At 30.5% G+C, this 16,909-nt stretch overlaps 1 protein-coding gene across 1 annotated transcript; it reads left to right on the top strand.

Annotated features, from left to right (window-relative positions):
* Positions 1-12,860: 12,860 nt before the first annotated feature.
* Positions 12,861-14,644, top strand: LOC126726762 (berberine bridge enzyme-like 8). Its single transcript, XM_050432111.1, has one exon. It carries the CDS (start codon positions 12,937-12,939, stop codon positions 14,509-14,511), a length of 1,575 nt encoding a protein of 524 aa, XP_050288068.1. The 5' UTR covers positions 12,861-12,936; the 3' UTR covers positions 14,512-14,644.
* Positions 14,645-16,909: the final 2,265 nt, after the last annotated feature.

Here is a 16,909-nt window from a genome sequence, read left to right as displayed (position 1 = left end):
GAAAAAGACTTCTTCCTCCTAGACAGAAAGTTCTAGTTTCTTTCTAGAAAAAAGTCAAGTTTAGTGCCAACTTGCCTCTGTTTCAGATAGAAGACAGCTCAAGAAGCAATTGCTTGAAGCTGCATCACAAATTTCAGACGATGAAAATGACACAGTGATGGAATCCTCCTCTCCAAACTACAGGACTCACCCAGAAGCATTCCAAGATTCTCAAGACCCCTATGACATGTGACAGATAAGACAAAAGATCAAAAGATAAAATGACAGAATGCAAATCCAGAAAGATATTTTGACAGAATATTATTCGCATGTAGATAAACTATTACTGTTCAAGATAGAATTTTACTGTTTAAGATTCTACCGACAAATTAACTTGAGTTCACTTTACTTAACTCAGGTTACTTTTGAAGATTTACCATGGTTTACTTTATCTATAAAAGGACAGACTCCGAAGACAGAAGACAGGTTCAGTTCTAAGGTCCAAATTTCCAGTTCAATTCCAAGGTCCAAGCTTTAGAAAGACTTTGTAATAGATTTCCCTCTCCCTCTCTCCGAAAGACTTTTGTACTCCCCTTTCCTTTTTGTAATCTTGTAACCTTATCCCTTTAGAGAGATAATCTTGTAACCCTTTACAGATTTTACTTTGTAATCTTGTAACTCTTCAGACAGTATTTATTTTCAAAGCTTGTAAGAAAGACAGAAGTTTTCAGTTTTAATCAAAGACAGAAGTATTTTCAAGTAAGATTTTATTTGTTTCAATTTTCATATTCCATACTCTATTTTAATTTATTTTGACTATATCTATTTTGCTATTTTCTTCTTTATCAACTATTTTATCATTGTTTATGCTTCCATATTATTGCTATGCTCTCTCCTGGGTAGGTAATATACATATTTGAATGATTTCTCTTGGTGGAAAGAGAATTAAAATAAGTTTTCTGAGCCCTTCTTTAATGGCATGCAATCTTTTGATCATTTTTATAATTGTAGTTGCTTCTAAAACAACTTTTAACACTGGAGGTAAAACGTTATTTACTCATATTGATATTTTCTTTTGCTTGAGAAAGTGGGAGCTTTGATTTTTACTTGAAGTTAGTTACATGAATTTGAAGGTAATATTTATTAGATTTATAGAATATTCATAGTTATAAAATTTTAATTCTTTATTGATTTGTTTTCATTTAAATACTAAAATTATATTAAAATTTTATTGTAGAAGAAATTACTAGCCAACTTGAGATGCAATTCTCAAGTATAAATATTTCAATTACTAGAGCTACTATTAACATTGAGTACATTGAGGTGCCATTCTTATCAAATATTTACTTAATATGTTATGTTTTATTCTCAATGCTTTATTTATTTTTAGTTACATTTCTAAGTAATTTAACTTTACTATTAGTTTATATGCAATAGGTGTACTTAAAGAGGTTGATAACTTGATATGTTCCACAACATCTAGGATATATGTATATATATTTCCATTCTTATATGGTGATGAAAAAAATTTTGCTTTAGATTTTGTAAACTTAAGAATTTATATATATATATATTTTTGAGCATTTTGCTATTTGTTCTCTTATTTGTTTAAAAATAATGGTAATCTGAAAACAGTATATTGATACTAATCGATAGTAGAGTAGTTTTTCTACTTAAACCTGACCTTCAATATTTAATATGCACTAGACGTTACATAAATAATTAAAATAAGAAGAGAAAGAAATTTCACTTCCATCAAGTCTCGATATTTATAAATCTATACAATTTTTTTTTTTTTTGGGTTGCTGAATCAATACATTTTTTAAAAAATGTAAGATAATTGAATGTCAACAAATTTTAAGCTGAAAAATCTGTTGATGTTGATGAAGAATAAATAGACAGAAGGGGAGAAGGGAGGTGTAGCCGTGGAGGAGATGGCATTACCACTTCAAGGCTTCAAGCCCATAATTGAGCAACATTGTGTGTGCGCGTGTGTGTATATATATATGTATATGAAGTATATATAATTAAGCAATTTGTTTTTAGAAGAATGACTTGGCAACTTGATCAAGGAGAAATGGATAAACTCGGTACGTACTTCGACTCATCGTGCTTACCTGTAAAATCTTTCAAATAAGGCCACCACGTAGATATTCAACGTTGACTTAGCAAATCTCCCAAAATCTTCTTTCCACAGGAGCTGCTCAAGTTAGGTATGAAGTCTGATGTAATGTTGTGGAGGAGAATTCTACTTCAAGTACTTTATACACAATACTTTTATAACAAATTGTAAGTGATAATTTTGATCTATTTTTTTCTAATAACAATTAATAATAACCTGTTATTTAAGTTTTATTATAAAAATATTGTATATATAATATTTCTCGAATTCTATCATTAGACAAAAGGAAAATCTGCTACTGTATCTTAATAATAGGGCATGTGCCTCGAAAACGACATGTTGACCTGAACAAAATATTAATACAAATGTAATCTAAATTGGTTACGAAAAATAATATGTATTCATACATTAATTGTTTTTAAAGGAGTATTTATATAATGATTTGAATGTGATTTTTTAATTCTACGATTGACTTTTGAAAGATAAGATACGATAAGATCAAACTGGCAAAACTCAGCTTATTCCCCCTTTTTTTTTCCATTGAAAATAATCAAAATAATATGAAAAGTGTGAATGTTACAAACTCATGGGTAGAACTCATTCTTGAAAACCGGCTTGCAAGGGGATGGCACCCAAGATCTTATAAACACATGACTAAACTTACATTTAATCCATGTGTGACACTAGGATCATAACATATTACCACACTCCGCTGCAAATGTCCACAACAACTCACTCTAGCGGCACTGACATGATAGTAGTTCTTTCTCTTTTGATGGTTCCACTCACCTATTAATTATTTTAATCTCACATCTAGGTCGTCCCTTTCGGAATTCGACCGCAAAGCCATAACTCATTTGATCCCATACTCAATGAGATAGGTCTGATTACTTGGAGTGGTGGTTAGCTTTGATACCAAATATTACAAACGCATAGGTAGAACTCATCCATGAAAACTGACTTGCAAATGGTTAAGTTTACATTTAGTCTATGTGGGACACTAGGATCATAACAATGAAATTTACTTCTCTTACATAAATAGTGGTGGGTATAACCATAAATTTAATCATCAAAGTGAGTATATATTTATTGTACTTTTAAAGTATTTTATAATTAAAAAGTGTCCCAAGGGTAGGTTAAAAATAAATAAATACTTAATTATGAGTTTTAATACACACTTTTCAAAGAAAAAAAATATAATTGTTCTTGATTTATTAGTTTGTACGCACAAATTTATTGTAGTTATATGTTTTTTTGGACATATGTGTATAGTTTGACTTTAATTTTTTATAAAAATGTATAAACATATTACCGAATTTAATAAAGTATTTAATATGTTTTATTAAATAATATATTAAATATACTTTATTAACAAATTTGTGTGTGTAAGGCCATAAATTAATAAGTCCTTGATTATGAGCTGTAACACACATGTTTTTATTAAACAAATACAGTTGTTAATGATTTATTGGCTTGCACATGCAAATTTATTATACTTATGTGCATAGTTGTGAAAATCTTAATCGAATTGTGAATCAATTTTTTATTTTTATCTATTGTGTATTGTATCGTATGTGTATGTAATAAAATTTATAAAAATGTATATCTATTATAAATTTGAAATATAGTCAACTAATGAATAATTTAATTAGCACTTGTATAATAAAATTTATCAAAACTAGTGTGTGGGTTCCTTTTTTCTTTTTTCTTTTTTTTTTTTTTTTTTTTTTTTTTTTTTTTTGTTGGTAAAAACAGCACACAGGCCCAAGTAGAATGCAAGGATCTTGGGCCCGATGCTTTATGTTTAAGGGACTGGGCTTGGTTCACTGCAGCTAAGTTGGGCTAATTTTGAACCAAGTTGTGCACAAAGCGCAAATCATATGACACATACATACTAACACACATAATACATATACGTATTGTATAGCACTGAATAGTAAAGAAGTGATATAAGAGGAAAAAAGAAAAAGAAATAAACGTTAGAGATCTTTAGGATGATATGGAATTTTTCATTATTTTCTTAAGTTTTCAATACATTACGCTCACTAGGATATGTTACAAGGTCCAAATAAATTCAAAAATCACAGACTTAGATGACTCCTCAAGCCTCTAAGACTTACGAAGTTTGAATCCCTTTGAATTCAAGTGTATTCTCTAGTGGCTATTTTAGGATCTCGGATGGTGTTTTCCCTCTCTTTTCTCTTTTTGAATTCTAATAGACTTTTCTCAAGGATCTTTTCCTCTAGTTCCCCAAATTTTCTACCCCTTTTCTGCATCATTGGGTGGCTGATGGGACACACCTGCTCTCATTTTTTGTGCTCCTGGGCATGCTTTCTTGAGCTGTCTCAATCCCAACCTAGCCTTGCTGCATATCCCAAGGATCCTAAGCTTTTGGTAATCCTTAGGTATTCTGGTTCAATTTTTCTCTTTGGGTTCCCTCGGGTTCCCCAACGATTTTCTCCCTTAGGAGTTGGGCTGAACTTCTTCTTTCCTTGTTTCATAAGGTCCAATGTTTGCCCATTCATGGGCTTGGGCCCCTTCTTATTGACTTTTAATGGCTTTGGGCCTTGCCTTTTCATTGAAAGCCCAAGTGGTTCTTGGATTTCAATCTTTTTTGTATTGTTTTGGGTTTAGTACAATATTGTGATATTTTGGACCTCAACAACTAGCTAAATAATCAAATTAGCACATGTTTTTAACATATACATTCAAGACATCTAGGGTTCAAATTCCCCCTCCCCCATTGTAATTGTCAAATTATAAAATAAATAAAATAAAATAAAATTTTGATCAAATTGAAAAGTGATAATACATGTGACATATGAGCTAGAATAATATTTTATTTTCATTATATACATCATTAATCAACTCCATTTAAGTAAATTTTATCATCATGTTCACTCATCTTGCAAATTTATTTCTCTTTTGACATTTTCTTCATCATTATCCACATTTACTATCTCATTTTACTATTTTTATTATTTTTTTTAAAAATATCTTTATATTTTTTCTTAGCATTCTAGCTTCTTAGACTTATGAAAATAACAAAATAAATATATATTTTTTCATTTAAAAAAAATATAATTATAGTATAATATGAAATTGAAGTGTCAATGGTATAATCCAAATTTTGTAGGAGAGAGAGAAAGAAAAGAAATTCCAATATAGGTGGAGATTGAACTCCAAATTTCTTACTTAATAATCAGATATTTTACCAGTTGAGCTAACTAGAATCCGCCCAAAAAAAGTAATTTTAAATTTACATATCTATGTATTGTACGATACGATTTATATGATATGGACCTATGTATCATACAATTCATGAGCATTTACGATATACTTTTATAATACGAAATTTTTTATACACATATACCGTACGATACTGATCACTACGCTTGTGTGCATTTTTTTGAACATATAGGTGTAAAAGTATTATTTAGGGCATGTTTGGTAGACTGTAATAGGCGCTGTAATGTAATAATCATTCCTATGGTTTAGTTTTTCTTTAGTTTGGTTATGTTTTTATTATAAGGAATAATCATTCCTTATGAATAGCTATTCTTCAAAATGAGGAATAACTATTCATCTTTAAAAGGTTGTATTAGTTATTCCTTAGTAAGGGCAATAATTTTAAAACAATTATAAAAATAAAAAATCATAAAAAATAACACATATCTCTCTTAAATTTAAAAATAACAATTTTTAAGGAGATATAATTGTATAAGTAAGGAATTTCCTAAAATAAATGTTAAGTTTCATTCTAATGTTATAACTCACAACCAAACTAATGAATAAGTTTAGTTATTACATTACAATACATTTTATTTCTAGTAATAAATATTACAATTCCTATCGTAATCCTCATTCAGTGTACCAAACATACTTTTAATATACCTTAACCGCTGCTTTACGGCATTCATTTACAAAAGCTTATAAAATAAGAGCTAAACCCTAGTTTCTCTCCAGTCTGAACCGCCAATTTATAAATAAGTAGCCATTACCTTAGCCTGCCGTAGGTGGCCTTTGTCCCTGCCTAGTTTTTCGCAGACGACAGCTCCAATGGTTGATTAAATACCCACTTAGCCAAATTCCACCTTCAGTGCTTGAATCGAGATTTATTATTCAGTCAAATCACAACTTAAATAAATAATAGAGAATCTAGTATTCTTTTTTACTTTTGGGTAAGTAAGTTCATATTTTTGTGATGCGACTTTGCATGCATTTTAAAATACAAAAACCACGTTTTAAGGTTTAGACTAATTGCAAATACTATACTTTTTAAAAATATCTAAATTGTTTCCTAAGTACAAACAAAACATTAACATTATTTCAAAGTTCTTTATTTTTGAAGTCTATTGTTTCTTTCCCAGTTTGTCTTAATTGCATATCTTTCTTAATAATTGTATTATGATAATTACAAGTGCAAGAGAGTGTAAAAATAGTCAATGATAGATAAATAACAGCCAAAGATGAAGAAGAAATTTCCAAACAATATAAAGTGACATTTGTGTTTAAGATGTAAAATAGATTTTTTTTTTTTTTTTTTAAATGTTTTGATAGTATCTACCATTAACCCAAATTCTAGAGGCAATTTTTAGCATTATACCCTTTCTAATATATTTATTTTGGCTAAACTGAAAGAAAAATTTGAAATAGAATAAGTTCAATTTTTTGAAAGACAAATTTTTGCATTTTACCCTTTCTAATATATCTACCATTAACCCACTTTTTGGCAGATTGTAGGGCATGTGGATTGTGGAGCCATGATTAATGAAATTAATGACTGTAATTGCCTAATTGCTAATAAGTTCAAGCCAATATGAAAGGGGGAAAAAATGATGATGTGCAATGTCTATAGAGAACTTGGGGGCTGGTTAGTTATCTAACCCATCAGTATTATAGTAATAATTGATTAAATGCCTGTTACTTACGGTTTATTGGTCATATTATTTTTTCTAGATTGTTTAGGTAATTTTTTTAAATCTTATGTTATTTATTTGGTTTAACATATTAAAATATACTTCACTATTATATTTTGTGAGAGTTTCAACCCATTAAAATAAACTTCACTATTAAAATAGACGTCACTATTAAAGTATAGTTATTGACAGCAAGCAAAAGTATTTATAAATAAACCTTAAGTGACCCGATCAGTCAATTGGTGACTTGATAATTTGATTTATAGATTGGTTTAATCTATAAATAAAATAATACTTTGAGAGTTATTTGTAACACACGCAACTTTAAAGATTCCATGTTTTGGAAAAATTGTTATTTTACTACCACAATTTTTTGAACAATTTTTGTCATAACTTGATGAAATAGTCGATTATAAATGATAGATAATCAAGTTCATATAAATTTATAACTATTTTTTCACCACTCACAATTGATCATTTAAGAGTTTTTGCAAAAGTTGTTGCATAAAAATGTATTTTTTTTAATTATTATTATTTTATATTATCTTACTTTCTAAGCCTTAGACCATTATAAGCTTTAGAATAGTCTGACTTGTCTTGTGAATGAATATATATTTTTTAATTACAAGCTGATGGCATGCGTGAATATATATTTATTAACTACTAGCCATGTCCCATGCCATGTGAAATGCATTATAATAATTATTTATTATGTGTTATAATAATCAGGGAATCAATTTTAGTTATATAAAATGTCACTAGAAAAAGAAGAATTGAATATTATTAAAATTAAGAATATGAACTTTTCGCTCGAGTGGATTGACAAATGTTTAATTGAAAGTGAACTTAGGTGCATCAATTAAGTATTTACATTATTGATTGTGTATTGTTAAATTTAAATTTTGCCTTTTGTAGAACTTTGTTTTAATTGGTTCAAAAATGACGAAATCTGGGCAAAGTTTTCATAATTCAAGTTAGTTATTTCTGGTATAAATCTTAGAAAAATAAAATTAAAAGTTTATTTTGCATAAATAACTAATACACCGATTATATATAAGTAATACATGAAATTAAATGCATTATCCTATTAATAATTTTTTAATTACATATAAAATTTTAGGGTACTATTGTTTTGGTTTCATATATATTTCATATCATTGAAAGGAGTTAGGGAATATCTAATTTTTTAATATTAATGAATTTACAAATATCTAATTATTTTGACTAATTAAATATGCAATTATTTTTTCTATTCTTAATTATATTTGTTATTAAATTTGCTTTTCCTTTCAATGGTTTCTGTTTTCATTGTTTCCAATGTCATTAAAAACAAGAAAGAATGCATATTTTAAATCTACTATTATTATTATTATTTGAATGATAAGTATTCCAAATGAAAAAAAAATGTTTTTTATATAAAATTAAAAAAAAATATATATATATAAATAATTGATACACACACCTGTAGATTCCTTTTATGTCAAAGTATTAGCTCATTAACATATTCAATGGATTAATCATTAAATGCATATATTTTATGATAAAATAAATTTTAATATTTTTAAATTATTATAATTTTCTATGAGAATTTTTTATTTTATTATTATTAAATTTGCATACTACATACTCTACATTTTTGGATAGTTAACTTAGAACATCAAGTGGCTCATTTATTATTATGATAACTTTAATAATAGTTTCTAAAAGGAAAAAGTTAACCATTGTTCTAAAAATATTGATTTGGAAAATATTTTAAAAATCTTTTTATAAAAAATTTATTATTTTGATAGATTTTTATATTTTGCATAAAAATAATATCAAATTTTTTTTTAAATGGTCTATACAACAAATATTTAAGAGCACCTGTTCACAGTAAATACGTTTTTTTTTAAACAAAATTTTTAATTAATTTTCACAAATATCATATGTTATAAATTATAATTGATTATTTATCATTTTTTTTTGACTAATTTTTATTTTCTACTTGCCTTCAAAATTTTTTTTTTTTTCTACTTACGATTTGCGGTATTAAAATTGTGTATAAAAATTGTGATTTTAAAATTTCTACCTGCATACGACTATTAAATTTTTTCTACCTATATACTACCATTAAAATTGAGTAAGTACATTTATGAATTCTTTTAGCCGCTCAATGTCGTTGACGCAGTGAATGACGTGAGTGGAGTGTGACGTGAGTGTACTTAGTGGTTGAATTTCTCTTTCAGTATTTATTAATGCAACGTGGTCTCATTTTTTTTCTTTTTTTTTGAGGTAAAAGATGCAACGTGGTCCTGTGATTGTGATCATTTAACATAAAAAAACAAAAACTTAAAAAATGGGTTTCTTTAAAAAAAAAAAAAAAAAAAAAAAAGGCGGCGCTATAATTTAGCATATATGGGTTTGGTTGGAAAACGTCAATCATTTATTTTGACATTTTCTTTTCTAAACAAGAATTGAATTATGTTGACTTTGTCGTGCTTCAAATGAGTAGGAAGAGAATTAACGTTAATGTTATAAAAATGTGTTAGGTGTATAAAAATGATTATTAATAAATTATTTTAGAAAAATATTGATATTATTTTTATGATAAATATAAAAAAAAAATTATTTATAAATTTTTTTCTTTTTCTATAAATTTTTTTAATATTTAATAAACTAATAACTTTAAAATATCTGTTAACTTTTCTCTACAAAAAAGACTACATGACATCTTCACCTCTAGAACCTAGTTACTAGCTCATGTTGTTGGATTTTGCCTACAAAAGATCTAATAGCAGAAAATAATAATAAAAAATGCACAGCTTTTGTCCCAACTCATTCATGTAGCCCAACTGTATTTAGTGGAAAAAAAGTTGTAAAATCATGTAAAAGTGGTAGGCTGGATTTCATAATTTGTTACGTAGGAAAATCGTGGAAAAAATTATAAATGTATTTATGGTAGTAAAAGAGCTCTTTTTGCCTATCTAATTAGTGGAATAGTCAACATAAAGGAAAATTCTTTTTATTCATACTTTGATTGCCAAGAATTGGCTAAAATGAAATTTAAAAATTGAGAATATTTTTTGTATTTTGCACACATATTTATTGACTACGGTTCTGAACTATAAAACAATCTAGCATCACAACCAATTGTAATTTTTGTTACAACTCTCCTATGTGGCTAACTGTGAGTGATGGTCCATTAATGTAAAAATATCAAACAATTAGAGCCAGTCAAAGTCAGTCATATATATAAGAGTGCTATGGCAAAAATTGTGGCTAAGTTTATGGCTATGTTTGTGGTACTATAGAACTACTCTATGAACTATTGTGATCAATGTTTGAGGATGAGTTGAAAGAAAAATAAAAAATAAAAAACATTCAGGATGAAAATAAAAGAATTACAAAACAAAACTGTATAAATGCTTAAGACCATTAGATTGGCTCAATGCACTTTTAGTTAAATTAATTATAAAAAAATCATTTATATTAAATCAATCTCACTACTCAATTCATATTTTTCTCAAATATTATTATTTTTTTTCTTTCTACAAAAATCAATTCGAACAACCCAATCAAAAATCAACCAAAATCCGCCTAAATCTGCAAGCAACGTACACAAAGCAGATTCACCAAAAAACAACTGCATAACCCAAAATTTCCACCTCAAAAGTCAACCCAAGTTGATCTCCGATATGCGGCAGATGATGTTAAAATCAAATGGCAAGAAGAGAAGGACCTGACGGGTTACGTCCGCAAAGAAAAGCACTTGGCGGATTTTTTTTTTTTTAATATTTTATGCTCTTCTATGTACAATGAATATTGTAGAGTTTACATACTAAATAACCCTAGGCTAAACAGAAATTAACCCTAGAGTTTTGGTATTTATTAACTAAAAATTGTTTTTTTTTCTTTTTTAGAAAATGCCTCAATTTGGTGGGATCAAGTCCAAGCAAGGCATAAGCGGAAAGACAAAAAGAAAAGTACATGAGACAAGATGAGATCGAGGTTACGGGAGAAATTTCTACCCTCTGATTAGACCCAAAGGTTTCACTTCGCTTTAAGGGATAGGGGGGAGAGAAGCGTACAAGAAAGAGACCACAGGTGTGCGTCAATTGACGATTTCCAGTTTTTAAGTCTATGCGGACTATTCTTCTTCACAACCAAAAAATAAAAAAACAAAAGTCTATGCGGACTAGCTTAATCTTTGAGAATGAAATAGGTGTAATTTTTGTAATTTAACTTTAAAATTTGACTATATGTTGCGAGAAGCTTTAAGACATAATACTAATAAATAAAAACAATTCAGGGCTAGGCAGGGCATGGCCCCTAATTCAATTAGTAGTTCTGTCCTTGCATCTTTGGTTTCTTGCAGCGTCTTCTCTCAAAGGAGAATATTTTAAATTATTATTGTGATTTTCCAGATTGCGTGATTCAAATTGAATTAGATGGTACTAATGTGTATGGTAATTAAAATAGGACAATTTGGCTATATTACGAAGAGCCTCATGATTATGACTTCAGCCTATTTAGGTCGATTGAAACACTGCAACTATAAAGTCATTTTTTTTTTTTTTTTTAAGAGAATTTCAACTTATAGTGTTCATTTCTGATGATAGTTTTATCATCAGATCAAGACAACAATTAATTTTTTGGTGTAGTTGGGGATTGAACTCCAAATATTTTAAACAATCATAAAAAACTTTACCAATTGATCTAACTGGAACCCACATTATAAAGTCAAATTTGAGAAAGATACAATTTTATTTCATGATAGCTGTATAGAAAATATCAAAATACGTACTGCTCTTAAAGTGTCTAAATAAATTAGTTAGTAAATTTTTAGAATAACAGATTATATGCTTTATATATAAAAGGTATAAATACATGTTTTTGACATAAAAGTTGTATACTAGGTAAAGTTATTTAACCGACTCAACAAAGTTTGTAATGGTATAAGTTTATAATGTTGAGGTTCATTAATCAAAGTTAGGTAAAGTTTGATAATAAAATAAATGAACCAAAATTCAACATCTTTGTGTTCAACTTTGCTCGGTTCTTTACCTTGGATCTTATTCAGTAAATTAATGAATTAAACTTGAACATATAAATTGAGTTCATTATAACTCAAAGGCAGGTAAAGTTTGATTACAAAATAAATGAACGAAATTTCAACATCTGGTCATGTGCAACTGTGCTCAACTCCTTTATAACCCTATCTTCGCCTAACAATTTTGAATTATATTATATGCTGTACACGTAAAATATTAATATTGTCTTACGTAATTAGCTGTTAACAGGTGATTAACCTGCACTGTTTGTGAACGGTACCAATTAAAACACAGACACAGAAAATCAAACAATGAAACTAACGACCAAATGAAAAAAATTCTAACGGGTCTTTCGGCTCTTAGGATAAGCAACATGTTCTAGGAGAAGCGGAAATGAAGAAATGTACGTGGTGGCGGTAGAAGAAAAAATAATCTGTTATAGTACTCCTTAATTGAATTTAGGTCAAGAGCAGCAATATATGGCGCAGAGAGGCATGTGCATGCATGACATTGCAGATTTGGATATGGGTTCGAGAAATAAATTTATGATGCATATAAGAATTCTATAATATTGCTACATATGATAAACATTTTTTTAATATAGGGCTCTGATCAATAATAAAATGTTTATATGATGATTTGTATTCGATGATTTGGATACTCAAATATCAATGTCTAAATCTCACGTTTCAATCTCTTGGGCGTTGAATTTTCTTGGTCAAAATAAGAGGAGGCTTACAAATCTTCTCATCTATTGTTCAACGAGTTTCTTAGCCGGCCAATCTCTATATATATTTCCACCCTAGCTAGGCGATTCAAGTAAAAACCCAGCCTCTCTTACTAGGCCCAATCCAATATACCAAATATAGGGATTTTAAGGGCAACAATGCTTCGATTGCTCTCACTATTTCTCCTACTTTCTCTCTCAAGGCAAGCATCAGCTTCTGAGTCCTTTATTCACTGCCTTTTAAACCATTCTCAGCCATCCCATCCAATCTCTGCAGCAATATATACTCCCAACAATGGCTCCTTCTCATCTGTCTTGCAAGCCTACATCCGAAACCTTCGATTCAACACTACCACAACTCGTAAACCTTTTCTCATTGTCACTGCTTTGCATGAGTCTCATATTCAAGCAGCCATCGTTTGTGCTCAAACGCATAACCTCCAAATGAAAATCCGAAGTGGAGGCCATGACTATGAGGGGGTGTCTTATGTGGCAGAAGTCCCATTCTTTGTCCTTGACATGTTCAATCTCCGATCCATTCACATTGATGTGGAAAGTGAGACTGCTTGGGTTCAAGCCGGAGCAACTCTTGGTGAAGTTTATTACAGAATCTATGAGAAAAGCAACACCCACGGTTTCCCAGCTGGGGTTTGTCCCACAGTTGGTGTTGGAGGCCACTTTAGTGGAGGAGGCTATGGCAACATGATGAGGAAGTACGGCCTCTCAGTCGATAACATTATTGATGCACAATTAGTTGATGTCAAAGGAAGACTTCTGAATAGAAAATCTATGGGAGAAGATTTGTTTTGGGCTATTAGAGGTGGTGGAGGAGCTAGCTTTGGAGTGGTTGTGTCATATAAAATCAAACTTGTTCGTGTTCCAGAAATAGTTACTGTTTTCAAAGTAGCAAAAACCTTGGAACAAAATGCCACAGACATTGTGTCTAAGTGGCAACATGTTGCAGATAAACTCGATGAAAACCTTTTCATCAGGCTTATCTTGGACGTGGTAAATGGCACAAATAAAGAGGATACTGGAAGAGCTACATTTTTTGCTCTTTTCCTTGGTGACTCTGGGCAACTTCTCTCTGTCATGAACAAGAGCTTTCCTGAATTGGGTTTAAAAAAATCAGATTGCAATGAAACCAGCTGGGTTCAATCTGTGCTTTTCTGGACAAACTTCGCTCTTGGCACACCAAATGATGTTTTGCTTAGTCGGGTACCTCAAACACTACCTTACTTGAAGAGAAAATCAGACTATGTGAAGGAGCCGATTTCAAAGGCTGGGTTGGAGTTGATTTGGAAGAAATTGATTGAGCTGAAGTACGTGGCACTGACATTCAATCCTTACGGTGGAAGAATGAGTGAGATTCCAGCTGAGGCAGTTCCTTTCCCGCATCGAGCTGGGAACCTGGCAAAGATTCAGTATGCAGCCAATTGGAATGAGGGTGGGGAAGAGGTTACAGATTACTATATAAATTTGACAAGAAAGCTTTACAGTTTCATGACTCCATTTGTGTCCAAGAATCCAAGGGAGGCATTTTTCAACTATAAAGATCTTGACTTGGGGATTAACCATAATGGCAAGGCAAGTTACCAAGAAGGAAGAGTTTATGGGATCAAGTATTTCAAGGGTAATTTCAACAGGTTGGTAGAGATTAAGACTAAGGTTGATCCTGGTAACTTCTTTAGGAATGAACAAAGCATCCCTACTCTTCCAAACAAGCGCAAGTAGAATGTTTTCTGCAATTCAATTGCTTATTTTATGTATTTTTTGCTACTTGATCATCAGGGAAAAAAAAATACATCACATGGGTAAATAATTTAGTTCTTTATTGAAAAATAAAGCGTTTTTATTTTCATTTTTATATGTTTTGATTGAAAATTTGATTACCATATTAAGTTATGAAAAAGAAAAAAAGAAATCAAGCAATATATGTTATGTAGTTTTTGCTCAAATCTTGTTGCGTTTAAGAAATTATGGGCACGTTTGTTTTGGGTCCCAAATAATATCATCACAAAAACTATCAATTCAAAATAGCAATCACACACAAGAACACAAATATTTACTTGTAAAACTCTTTCTCTTTGGAGGGAAAAAACATAGGACAAACTCCCAATCAATTCACTACTACCAAAATTAATTACAATAATTCTTATACATGTCTCACAGCTAAAGATAAATCTCTCTTGTTTTTCTTTACTCTCACACACACTAATTATCTTTCTCAAATGCGGCAATACTTTGCTCTCTCCTTTCTATTTTCTTCTCCACGCACAGCTCTCTCTTGGCCGTCTTCTTTTTCTCAAAGCGGCTCTCTCTTGACTGCTATCTCTTTTCTTTTGTGCATCTTCCTCTTTATTTGTTTTCTATTCAATATGCAACACTCACATGCCTTTTATATAAAAAAAAAAAAAAGCTTCAGCCGCCTTAGTCTTCTTTTCTTAGCAGAATATGAATTCCTAACATGACTTAAGTTAGGAATCTTTTGGCCAACACGCTCATTAAATGAGCTTTCACATGGGTTGGACCCACAACAATCTCCCCCTCCAGCCCATTATTGAAGGAGATTTTCAATCTATCTCTTTAGTTCGAAACCATGGCGATCAAGCCGATGCAAGGCTGAACCTTCTTCAGTATTGTGAGAGACCTCGAAAGTGCCTCTCAAAAAAGAGAGATTGATTTTGTCTACTTTTTAAGACACCTCTCTTTTTGGGTAAGTGGTGTGGAGTCATCACTTATTTTTTATACAAAAAAATAAGAAAAACTATATACAAAAATACATGACTGAATAATTCCTTTATTAATTGAAAAAAATACATTTGGTAAATTGAAAATTACAAGGGTTTGGGTCCTAGTTACAATCTACCCAAAAATAAGACAAAGATAAGACTTAAGTCTACCTATCCAAAGAAACTAGATTTATAGGCTAGGTTATGGAATGGGAAGGTGTTAGGCACTGATAGGCCGAAACGTATTGACCCCTTGTGATTAATTAGCCAAGTTTAATAATTAATCAAATTAACATGCAGAGCGTGTGGTAGCACAAATAAATCACTAATTAAACTAAGTGCAGTGGAAATTAAATTGATACGGTGATTTATTTACAAATGGGAAAAACCAACACGGCAAAAACCCCACTGGGTGATTTTAAGGTCACCACTCTCAAGAATCCACTATTATCACAACAAGCGGTTACAAGTAAAGGAATCCTAATACCTTATACTAACCTACAGTTGAACCCTTACCTCAATACTCAATTGACCTTATTCTGTAGTGACAATCTCTCCTTGTAATGCACAACTCCCAATACGTGACTAACCAATTTGATGCACAAATCCCAGTATGCGGCTTACTCCTTCGCACGAATCCATGTATGTTACTAACTCCACAGCAACCCTCTGATTGTTGTACTTGATTTGCAGCAGTTTCACATAGAGACACCAATAAGATCTTCAATGTTAGTGCAAGAGACTTTGTTTGGTTACAGAACCCAAAGGCGTACAAGAAACGTAGTAAGAACTCTTTTTTCTATGAGAGGAGGCTAGGATTTCAAAAAGAAAACCTTATGAAACTCTCTAGGGTTAGGTTTTTCTTTTTCCACCTTTAAATAGGAGCTTAATAGGCTCTCCTATTCCAAATAGGTTTATACAAACCTTGGACTTTCCTAGTCCAATAAGGATTATACAAACCCACAAACCTTGGGATTTCCTAGTCCTATAAGGATTATACAAAACCCATAAACAAATAGCCTTTTAGAATAAAAATGTTACTGGCTATAATCTAAATCCCGTAAACTCAATAGATCGAGACATCTGTCAAGTTTTAATGAATCTCGACAGATTGTGCTTCTATTGAGGAGGTATTGAGACCTGCAGATTACACTTTTCTTGAGCAGTTCTTGAGTAATCTTTATGTCTTCAATGAACCACTTGTAATGATCATCTTCAACCTACTTATGTAACGTCCCACTCAGTCAACTACAACAGAAGAAAAAAAAAAATTGAAAGTCAGTTTTTTTAATGGATCACACGTGCCCTCCACCTAACACCCTTCCCCACCACTCATTTTCACTCCTCTCCTTATCTCTTTGACCGGTCCTCACTTCTCCTCACTTCTCTTTTCTTTCTTT

Source organism: Quercus robur, chromosome 5 (genome assembly GCF_932294415.1).
Source record: "Quercus robur chromosome 5, dhQueRobu3.1, whole genome shotgun sequence".
NCBI classification, from domain to species: Eukaryota; Viridiplantae; Streptophyta; class Magnoliopsida; order Fagales; family Fagaceae; genus Quercus; species Quercus robur.
The sequence above is the reverse complement of the archived record's forward strand: the minus strand, read 5'-3'. Positions and strand labels throughout refer to the sequence as shown.

Bases quoted from the DNA above. Each gene is read 5' to 3' on its own strand.
- LOC126726762 (XM_050432111.1), top strand. From the start codon at position 12,937: ATGCTTCGATTGCTCTCACTATTTCTCCTACTTTCTCTCTCAAGGCAA.